The 11,581-nt window shown below is 47.6% G+C and overlaps 1 protein-coding gene across 4 annotated transcripts in view; it reads right to left on the bottom strand.

Moving 5' to 3' along the window:
* The window catches only part of Ssx2ip (SSX family member 2 interacting protein), a 37,448-nt gene that overhangs the window by 3,793 nt on the left and 22,074 nt on the right, over positions 1–11,581 (bottom strand). For 2 of the 4 annotated variants that reach the window (XM_021158599.2, XM_021158598.1), the window contains exons 7-13: positions 10,483–10,558; positions 10,212–10,392; positions 6,920–7,070; positions 5,306–5,442; positions 4,776–4,949; positions 1,179–1,293; positions 496–661 (exon numbers count right to left, since the gene is read on the bottom strand). In XM_021158599.2, coding sequence (XP_021014258.1) covers positions 496–661; positions 1,179–1,293; positions 4,776–4,949; positions 5,306–5,442; positions 6,920–7,070; positions 10,212–10,392; positions 10,483–10,558 — 1,000 coding nt within the window. The remainder of the gene's footprint in view (positions 1–495; positions 662–1,178; positions 1,294–4,775; positions 4,950–5,305; positions 5,443–6,919; positions 7,071–10,211; positions 10,393–10,482; positions 10,559–11,581) is intronic. The other 2 variants (XM_021158601.2, XM_021158602.2) reach the window with 1 other exon arrangement.

The following is an 11,581-nucleotide window of genomic DNA, read 5'->3' as shown; positions in this document are numbered from 1 at the left end:
ACTCACTTTGTAGACCAGGCTGGCCTCGAACTCAGAAATCCACCTGCCTCTGCCTCCTGAGTGCTGGGATTAAAGGCGTGCACCACCCCTGCTGGGCCTTAGCCTCTCTTTTAAGGCAGGGCTCGTTATGTAGCACTGGTTGACTTAGAACTTGCCATGTACAGCAAGATGGCCACTCCCTGAGTACTGGGATGAAAGCTATGTGCCACTTCTGGCCCAGAAGTCTGTACTGTAAATGTAAACAGAGACAGCTATGGGTGGAGACCAGGTCTACTAGAGTTCCAAACCTAGCACGACGCCTCACATGCTGGCAATCTCTGTGCAGACAGCATGAATGAGTCAACCTAATTTCTTCCCAAAGTGTCCACTGTTGTAAGACACACACACACAACCACCACCACCACCAACAACAACAACAACAATACCAACTTCTCCTAAGCAATACAATGTTAACTGTTTTTAGAAGTATGTGAAAGGTCATTTAGAAACAAGTACCTGTGTTCAGACACACATGAATGTGTCTGGCGAAAGTCTGAAGTAGAAGGTGAGGCAGGAAGAGATTTAGTCAGTTTTGATGTGCAAGCTGGCACCCCATTAGCCACACTGTGTGGCTTCTTTTGCCGTGGCCGTGAGTGGACTATAAGATTGTCTGGATCAGAACCTGGTTTACACGTAGGAGAAAGAGCAGAGCACATGGTAAAATATCAACCTCGAAGATTATCAACCAGGATCAGCCATTTGCAATTTAGAGTGGGATTTGAGAAAGAACAGATTAACTGTCATCTCTGTCACACATTCCGCAAACAGAGGGGCCTACTTTAAAAATGGTCAGTTTCTAAGTCCACAAATTTTCAAGAACATGGCATTATCATAAATTCACAAAAGCGCTTTTGATATGCAGGCTTCTGCCATGAGCCCTACTCTGACTTAAGTACATAAACCATTAAGCTGATTTGGGGTCAGGGGTATTGGTAAGCATGGTAGCTGTTATGGGCTGAGGTCCTGGGTCTGAGCGCCAGAACCTGAACACAGGTAGGCAGAGAGATTAAAAAACAGAAACTGCTTCACTTAGGCTAAGTCTCCAGCTCCACAGATGGGCATCCTGTGCACACTGGAGCTGCAGGCTTGCTCTGCCCTTGCCTTGCGCACAGTCCGACTGGACAGGTGTGAACACTTACTTCCTGAGAAGGCACTGAAAAGTTTCACATTTTCTGAGTTCTGGTGGTCAAAGTTTGTCATGTTTAAAAACTGCTGCTTTACCCAGCTGGCTCGCTCTTCTTCAAACGCCTTTCTCTAGCAGAACAAAGAGGAATGGCCATCACTCCATTGTTAAGTCTCAGACCTTCTCCAGCTGTTTTTCCCCTCTGGCCACCTGTACGTTCTTATAGTGATATAGTCGCCTAGAAACTAAAACACACTCAAGAAAATCATGCTTAAACAATAAAGCGTAGGAGTCGGAGAAATAGCTGCAACGGTTAAGAGCACCTGTTGCTGCCCATACAGAGGACCTGGGCTCCATTCCCAGCACCCACACGATGGTCCACAACAGTCTATAACACCAATTCAGGTGATGCAATTTTGGCCTCTGAGGGCACCAGGCACACACGTGGTGCTCACATATACATGTGCTACACAGACATACATTCAGGTATAACACCCACATACTTACACTAGTAATTTTTAAATAACATAAATAACAGAAAATCCTAGACTTTACTTAATAGTCCATCAACTGCCAGGTTTTTCATGAACAGAGTATTAGCAGAACTTAGGACACTAAGAACAAACAGCATAAAACTGACATCAGAAAAATCCCCCACTTTATAAACTGGCCACTTGGAAACAGACTTCTGACCTCACTGGGCATTTCTTTTGTCTTGGAGCCATCTGACAGTGGCCAGAGCCACTGAGCCACAGAGGAAACAGATTTCACAGGATCTCCTTTTGATCACAGGATTATACATGTGACCCCTAAACCACATATTCTCCCATTCCTGTCACGGCCACCCATGTCTCCAAGCAGACATATTCTCGGGCAGGTGTCAGACAGCTCCAGGGCACATGAAGCGTTGGCTGCCTGAGAAAGACAACTATGGACACAAGATTTACTCATGTGGAAGAATCCATGTGGGCACCTTAGGGTGCCCAGCATCAAGTCTGTTACTCAGATGAAACCAGGCGTGACCAGACAGCTCGGACAAACAGCAGCAGAAGAGGGAAAAGAGCAATGACAATAACCCGACTGCAGACGACAACAACACTTCAAGAGTTCTGAGAATACTGTCACACAGATTCTAAGATTCAAAATGCATGCAAAACAATAATAGTGTACAAAGAAAAGGAAAATTAAGTGCATTAGAAAAATAAAAGCAAATTCTGAAATTAAAAAAAAAAAATCAGTGACTCAAGTAAATAATAAAACTGATCCTAAAGACAGCGTGGTGATCCAAAGGGATTATCCAGCCCTTAGAACAGTGTCAGCCACAGACACACCGGAGGGCCAGGCACCGTCTAACAGCAGGGACAAGTCAGGCACAGGGGACCAAGCAGGAGAAAATGCCTCCAGATGGACGACACCGGACTCTTCCAGAGGAGGTTAGGAACTATGAAACTCCACAAGCTTCCACAGAAGGGCGTGGACTTGAACCCAGGGCATCTGGGGGAGCAACTAGTGCTCTTAACCACTAAGCCACCTTCCAATCCCCTTCTTTCAATTTTTGAAGTAAATCCTAGAAGTTAAATAAAATATCCAGCCAAGGCCATCTAATCTAGTTTTAGATATTCCAGTATTCAGAATGGCCAGCACTAACTACACAGCGTTTCTGTTTCAAAGGGTAGCTTAGGATGGTAACAGACCTCACAAGGAAGCAAGAACAGGGCTGCCTGAAACTGAGAGCTGCCATGCACAAGCACAGGGTCTGACTGGGAAATGAGCACGGGATCCCGGAGGAGAAAGACTTCCCTGGCTGGCTGAGTCTGCAGTCTGCGGCAGGATGGCCTTGCTCGAGGCCTGGGTTCAATCCCACCATTTATGTGTTCAAATGCACAACCTGTTTATAGAATGAGTAATACCTACATGATTGTGTAATCAATATTATTCTCTGGCTTTTAATTTCTAGGCTCCAGCTTTAGACCAATCACAGGATTTTATATTATTTTTAGTATAGAGCAGAATATAGGAGTGGTAACCACAGAAAACAAAAACAATAAACTCATAAAGCTGCTAAGGAGGGGTGAGCAGTGACGTAGGCCAAGCTGACCAGGGTTTCTGCCCGGCGTGGTGGCACACCTCTAACCCCCACATGCAGGGGCAAAGCTCTGGAGTTCAAGGCCAAGTCTGCATGGCAACTCCAGAGCAGCACAGGCTACACAGAGAGATTCTGCCCCACAGAGAAAAAAAAATCAAAAGAAAACAAAAATGTCTATTGGTAACTCTTCTGAGAACTTCAACTTTAATATACTGTATTTCAACCTTTTAAAATTTAATTTTCATTTTACGTATGAGTGCTTGCAAGTGTGTATGTGTACCACATGTGTGTCTGGTGCCCGTGGAGATCCCTTGGAACAGAATTACAGATGGTTCTGAGTACTGGGATCCCAGCCTGGGTCCCTTGTAAAGCACGGACACTCGTCGGAAAGAAAGCTTATGCCACCACACCCAGCTCCCCCAGACTTTGACATCAGGCTCTGCCTCAGGGCTGAGCTGGCGGGGAGGAGGGCACTGTCTCACTGCACACCAGTTTGTAAAACCACGAGAGACAATGTGTCTTCAATTCCTGAGAGAGAGCAGTGGAGGCAGGCGATGCCCTGCTGACAGATGCACTGCCTGTGGACAGGAATGCATAGACAACTCCAGACGGCTAACCCGGGATGCATACACTCCTCTGTGAGGGTTGGGAGGCAGGGTTTTACTGTGCCTTCGTCTCTGTTACCCAGCATGCTCAGGGTACTATCTTCTTTTCTGTTACCCAGCATGCTCTGGGTACTGCCTTCGTCTCTGTTACCCAGCATGCTCTGGGTACTGCCTTCGTCTCTGTTACCCAGCATGCTCTGGGTACTGCCTTCGTCTCTGTTACCCAGCATGCTCTGGGTACTGCCTTCGTCTCTGTTACCCAGCATGCTCTGGGTACTGCCTTCTGGCACCACACATGCTGACGGGGAAGTGGCAGCTGCCCAGAGGAGCAGGACATCTAACAGAGGACCGCCATATGCTCAGCCTCCCTTCAGTCTCCGGTTATCTGTAGCTAACAGGGCACCAGGCCATAACACACTGACTCCATGATGGAAATCCCATTCAGGCCATAAAACCCAGCACCCAGGACCACCAGCCCAAACACAAACAAAGACCTACTCCCTCAAACTCCATAGTTATGGGGAAGTCTCTAAATGCACTAACCTTGCTTTGTGAGTTCTGGCTAACTGTTCTTGTTATCTGAAATATGTCAACCCAGGATATGGATTCTGTGTTAGGACCTCACTCTGAGAAAGGCTCAGGGATGCACTGGGATCCCTAGCACACAGTGTAGTCCCTGGCCAGCAAGTCCACTTTCTATTGCTTTAACCCGTGTCTAAGCAGTCTGGTCAATGCTCTACAACAGTGAGACGGTCCATGGGATGCTTCAGAAAAATGGACAGCAGAGACAAGTCAGCCCTGCAGCCTCACCTTGACCCCGCCCACTGCCCACTGCAGCCCTGCACCTCACCTCTGACCCCGCCCACTGCAGCCTTGCAGCCTCACCCCAACCCCGCCCACCACAGCAGCCCTGCAGCCTCACCTCTAACCCCAATCGAATGGCAGCTTCTGTAAAGCTTCGCCTTTCTCTCTCAAAATTCTTTTTTTGCTCTTTAAAAAGGGTCCACTCTTCTTTAAGGCGTTCCTTTTCTTCCAGCAAGTAACAGTCTCGCAGCAGTGAGGTGGTGTCATCGTCACACGTGGTGGCCAGCTGCTGCTATTAAATTTTAAAGTATGTAAGTCAGGAAACACCTACTAGGGCACACAGATTCAAGTGACAGTGAGGACAGCAGGTCAGTCTGGCCAAGGACATACATTATGAGGACTCAGCAAGCCGGTGAGAACCGGCTTTCCCAGGTGCTGCTTCCCGTGGTAAAGCAGGGGCCACGTGAGGAAGAGATGTGGTCCAACTGCTAGGGCAGAACTCAACTGAGATGGGAAGTATCACCTCTATTGAGTCCTGCAGATGAAGCAGCAGAAGTCTTCCAGGTTCCGTGACGTGTAGGGGAGAGCCTGCAGAGGCCGTGGCGGGTTCAGTGATGGGGGGAGCGCCTGCCCACGCTGGTGACCTACCTGTAACAGCTGCTGCTGAGCCTTGATCATCTCTTTACACCGCTCAATCTCCAGCTCCAGTTTCTCGGTCTCTTGCTCATGGTCTTGTCGTGAGATGACGTCCTCCTCACTAAGGCCCTCTGAGTGTACCTTCGAAGCTGACAGAACCCAGGGTGCCAGTTAGTTTGTTGTCAACTCCATACAAGCTAGGGTCATCTAGGAAGATGCCACCTCAATTGAGAAGACGCCTATCATAGTCACCTGTGGGCGAGTCTGTGAGGCCTTTCTGTGATCAGGGTTTGATGTGGGAGGGCCCAGCTGACCGTGGTGGGTGCCGACCCCCCACCCCTTTCCCCCTACTCCCACCCCAACCCCATGAAGGCAGTCTTGGGCTATATAGGAAAGCAGGCTAAGGAAGCCATGAGGAGCGAGCCAACAGCAGCACCCTTCCATGGCCTGTGCTTCAGCTCCTGCCCCGCCCTCCCTTCCTGACAGTCTGTGAGCTTTTCTTCCCATGTTACTTCTGCTCTTGGTGTTTATCAAAGCAAGAGAAACCCTAACTACAACAACCGGAAACTAACAGGTCTCACATCACAATCTTCAACAGACTTTTAAAAATCAAAAGACTGCACAACTTTTGCCTTTCTGGGTTTTGTAAAAAGGAGTTATTGTCTCTGGCATTTTGCAGTTTCAAAACTGTGACAAAATTAAACATTTTAAAGAAAAACAACCCCGAGTTCTGACAATGTATAGTTACACAGCTCCGCGTTCTGACAATGTATAGTTACACAGCTCCGCGTTCTGACAATGTATAGTTACACAGCTCCGCGTTCTGACAATGTATAGTTACACAATTTTAGAACCAAATGGATTTAAAGGTAGCCCGGCCGCCAACCCTTGGCTTATAAACTACAATTATTGAAACTGTCATGAGAGGCTACTAAGGCACCTTATGGTGTGATGCCTCTGTTCTCACCTCCAAGTCTTCGGGAGCTACTGGCTCAACCACACAAGGACGCTAACAAAGTCGCAAACGCATCAGCTTTCTTGACGGTGCTTGGAAGAGTGGTGCTAACAACTGTGAGCTCGCACTGCAAATCCAGGCAAGCTTTCTAGTAAACGGACTGGGAACGTGAGCATACTTCATGCAACGCGGGGAGGGAGCTGCAGTGAGAACCACACCCTTTGCCCTGCACAGCTCGTGGCGCTGGAAACAAGACTCACTGGTCTCATCATTTCCATACATTTTAAGTAGACTTCACTTACTACATAGAAATAAATGTTAGTGCTGGAGAGACGGCTGAGAGGGTAAACATGCACTCTGCTCCTGAGAGGTCCCTGGCTCTGCTTCCAGCACCGTGTTAGGTGGCATACAGCTGCCTGCATAAGCTCCCGGGGAACCTATATTGGCATGATAGCCCCATTTGCTGACACACAAACAACACTAGACTATGGGCGACACTGTTCTCTAAGGTTTGTTCTGAAGCCAAGTGCATTTCTCTCAGTGAGTGCAAAACCAGGAGCAAAGCAAGCAGAGTCTGACCCTGGCTATGCGCAGACCTCTGAGCCCACAGCACTGCTGTTCCTGGGACTGAACAGCAGCACCCCCTCTGCATGCCCTGGGGCAGTACTTACCTTGGTTATCGAGTTTTTCTACATGACTTTTCAAAATTCTCCACTGCTTTCTGATGCTGTTTGTCAGCTGCTCTCTCACAGTGTCACAGGAAAGGCCCCACACGCTGTCTCTGCTCAGTTCCCCAGAGTCATCTTCTATATCAGAGATAGCCTACGGCACAGAGGGAATAAAGAGCAGCTCACAGTGGCTTTACATCAGGGTACCACATCTGACTGATACACAGCTCACAACAGCTGTACACCAGGGCACCACATCTGACTGTTAAAATCTCTCGATTAACTAATACCTAATAAAAGGAAGCTAACACTGAGGACACAGATACTCCCCAATCCAGACAGATCTCTTCCATCTGTCTGAGGAGAGGCAGCCCCTATCTATGCAATACTGTGCTGAATACTGCCACAAACTCAATCCTGTGCACAAAGGCAGGATGCAGGCTGAGAGAAGCAGGCCAGGGCCACAGAGCAAGAGGCAGGGCTAGGATCTGAGTTGCGTCAACATGTCTCTAAGTGAGAGGCAGCTTCACTAAATAAACTGCAGAGATTAGCTACAGTTAGACCATGAATTCTCATTCTCTTCATATCATTTCATGGTTACCATGTTTCTCTCTGCTGTACTAAGACATGAAAGTATAGGAAAATGTACCAATGCTGATAAGTTACCACAGAGAGACAGCACCAAAGGTGCAGGTCAGACAGACATCTACATGAAATATCTCTTATTTGTTAGTAACACCCAAGGAGGGCAGAAATATGTGAATAATTTTAAAAATACCTGCCAGGAGTGCCAGGAGCCCTTTAGGAGAAGCTCAGAACTAAGAACTAGCAGGTGACCTTCTGAGATGTCCCCAGGGGCTGCAAAGCTATGACAGACTCACTTCTTCTAGCCAAGGCCAAGGAGATTACACTTGAGGAAAGATTCCTGCTATTAATATGCTTTCCCTGTTATTAGATATATAGCAATCACTAGGTATTGATCCACCCTTTTGAGCAGATTTCTGCAGATCTACAAAGATGCACTATTTTGTAGTGATGCTACACAGACAAATGATTCTATGGGATTCCTGATTGGTTCAAATAACTTTAGGAAAAGAGTTTTTAAAGATGGCCTTAGCTGCTAGAAGGATGTAATAACGTTAGAATCAGGAATAAAACCTGGCTCCTCTTCATAACAGGAGGTACAGGCCCATAATAAGAAACGCAATGAGCTTCCATAATTACCCTAAAAAGAGAAATAGACTTGGGACAGTTTTGTGTTCAAGAAAAAACATTCAGGTCCAAGGATAAAGTCACGGGTGTGCACTATGATATAAGGCAAGGCTATGTAAAAACTATTGGTGTGAACTTATAATGAGCATAATAGAATGGAACACTGCTTTGAACTCATTATCAACATCCTTCTGTAATTCCCATTTTCTGTAACATTTTATCTGTGAAGTAATTCTCTAAAGTTTGAACTTTTTGTCTAAGAAGGTATTAAAAGGCCAGAGAAAAGAAAGTTGTTGAATGGTTTGGCTTGGGGAGCTCTGACCTATCTATCCATCCATCCATCCATCCAAGTGTATATCTGTCTGTCTATATGTATGTGTGTAGGTATATGTATATATGCAAGCACACATAAATACTTGTGGAATTGATTGTGACAGACAGTCAGGCCTGGCCAGCGTGTGAGTGTATGAATGCATGGGTGTCTGTGCACAGCGTGTGAGCGTATGAATGCCTGTGGGTCTGTGTATAGCGTGTGAGCGTATGAATGCATGTGTGTCTGTGCACAGCGTGTGAGCGTATGAATGCCTGTGGGTCTGTGTATAGCGTGTGAGTGTATGAATGCATGTGTGTCTGTGCACAGCGTGTGAGCGTATGAATGCATGTGTGTCTGTGCATATTGGCCTGTGTGAAGCAAGTGAACGCGTTTCTTGTCCTTGGCTTGCTCTCTGGTTCACGGAGAGCTAAGCAGCTTACGGAGCGGCTTGTGGAGACTCACCAGAGAAGGGAGCACTGCCAGTGAATCCTTTGACTTAGTTCCCTGCTGCTAAACAGCAAGTGCCAATCTCCGGATATCAGCGCTTACTAAAGCACAGGTGATACAGAGTGAAGTTTTCAGCCTCACTGAAGCATGGAACAGTCAGAGTTCACTCTTCCTAGTGCTTATTTAAGCCTAGAGAACTAAATCACGCACAGAGAGTTATGCTTAGTAAAACACAGAGTTAAAAACAAGTCAACAGCTTTTAACCACAGAATAAGCAAGAAAGCTTTTAAGATTTTTAAAAAATAAGTTATCAGCAAGCATTTATTACAGTTAGAGAGCTAGAAGGCCAGAGACCATCATTCTTTAAGCTATGTTGGATGCTATATCCTGCTTCAAACCATTCCAGGCCAGGCTCGCTCCCGGAACAGGAGAAAGAAGGCAAAAAATTAAGAGAAGGGAAATTAAATTGGGTCCCCTCAGGTGACCAGTTTAGAGCGGGATGGAGGAGGCTGTGAGTGAACACTAGGGTATAACAGCTCAGGTCTGAGCAGACTTAGAGAACGGCATGGATCTATGTATATGGTGCACACTGGATCTATGTACACGATGTATGTACATCGGCAGTCTTCAGGCCTGTGACCCACTGCTGCCTCCTAGAATACAGCCTGAGTATCCCTCAGCTGAGACACCTGGAGCCTGCGCACTTGGGACTTAAGATACTTTTACATTTTGTAGCACCTCTCACCTCTCTGTCTGTCTCCCTACCCACTCTGTGGGGTGTGTGTGTGCATGCGTGTGTGTGTGTGCGTGTATGTGTGTGTGTGTAGACATCTTAGATAGATGGAATGTCTTATGAGACCAAATGTGGAATTTTCCACCTTCAGCATCGTGCTACACTTAAAGCTGCAGCTGTGGCACAGCTGGATCTCTATTTTTCAGACCATGGTGCTAAACCCTTATGACACACCTGTTAACACTTAGCAGGTGGACGCGATGGCTCAGCCCTGCCACCAAACTGGACACCCTGAGTGTAATACCTGGGACCCACACAGTGGAGTGGCTGAAGAAGAGAACTGGGTCCCACAAGCTGTCCTCTATTCTCTAACCCATGACATTTTAAATATCAGAAGGCTGGAAATAGCTTGCAGGAGAAATGCCCAGGACAAGGATGAGTGAGAGGGGGGCGCACTACATGATCTCCATTTTCCCAGGATGTGCCTAGAAACGCAGAGTGCAGTTCTGGGTTGTCATGCACGGTGGCTGTCTCATACCCAGGTCTGAGTGTGTGGCTCGCAGCCTGGGCTGCTAGAGAGGGCCACTTACAACAGTGCCTGTGCTGTCCTCTGCTCTTTCCCTGGGCTTCTTCTTCTGAGGAGACAGGAGAGAGATCATCTCCTTCTTCATCTGCTGGAGGACCTTCTTCAGCTCCGCGTTCTCCATCAGGATCTGCTTCTGGCGGTACTCATAATCATTCAACAGAATTTTGTACATCTCATCTTCATTCCTGGAGGGAAAGCATGGGTGTGAGAGCACACGCCGGCCGGCCGGCCAGTGGCAAACCCGGCTGCACTGTCAGTCAGGCGGCATGGCGTACCTGGCTTCCGTTTTGTCGGTCCTCCATGAGCCTCGTTTGCCATCAGCTCGACCCACATAATTTAAAACATCCATGGCTACAAATACAAGCACAAAACCTGCTCAGTCATCAAACTCTATCAGTCTTAAAACCCTACCCTGCCTGAGACACACTGGAAACTGAAGCTGACTTGGTTCGTAGGTCAGGACTCCCCACCCCCTGAGGCTCGGCAAAGTCTTCGGATGCTAAGCTTGCTTCTTTCCTGACTGGGAGGAGGAGGAGGAGGAGGAGGAGGAGAACCCTCCAGTTGCTGAGGGGAAAGGGATGCAAAGTACTTCACAGAGGGGAGTGCAGCATCTGGCACACAGTAGGCACTTGATGTTGCATATCACTGTTAACTTCATTGTCAGGAGATGATAAACCACAGGCTGCCAGCCAGCTTTTTCTAGTGAAAATCAAGCTTTCCTAGAACCCAGCCACAGCCACCTATGTACATACTGTTAGGGGACCTTCCCTTTAATGGTAGAGGAAGCAAGCTGAACTTAACTCGGTGCTCGGGCCACTACAGAGAAGGCTTGCTGGGTCCTATTAACTACATGGCTGCTGCCATTGCTGAGGGAGAGAGAGCCCTTAACAGTACTGATGTCCCATCGTCCTCTGATGGAGATGGATCCATTTGGTGTAAGAAAAAATGTTCTCCTACTTCTAGGACTAATAAATTAAATCTATCGTTTCTGATTGGGCTTGGGACAAGAAACAGCTGCCCGCCCTCCAGACTGCTGCTGCTGACACTTGACAAAGCTAACTGCAAAATCATCTCCTGCCATTCGAGCCACTGTGATGCTTACAATCTTCGGTTTTCTACGGGAAGCACTTGCTTTTCTTGATGGATCCACTCTGCACTGTCCTTGTTAGACAAACACACGGGTGCTGGCTCCAATGGGAAGGATTAGGAGGTGTGGCCTTGTTAGAAGAGGTGTGTCAGTGGGCGTGAGCTGTGACGTTCCAAAAGCCCATGTCATTACCAGCTGGCTCTTTCTGCTTCATAGTGTGTCTTTGTCTCGAGATAGAAGCTCTCAGCTACCGCCTAGCACCACACCTGGCCTGCCAGCCTGCCCTG

Source organism: Mus caroli, chromosome 3 (assembly GCF_900094665.2).
Source record: "Mus caroli chromosome 3, CAROLI_EIJ_v1.1, whole genome shotgun sequence".
Taxonomy (NCBI): Eukaryota; Metazoa; Chordata; class Mammalia; order Rodentia; family Muridae; genus Mus; species Mus caroli.
The sequence above is the reverse complement of the archived record's forward strand: the minus strand, read 5'-3'. Positions and strand labels throughout refer to the sequence as shown.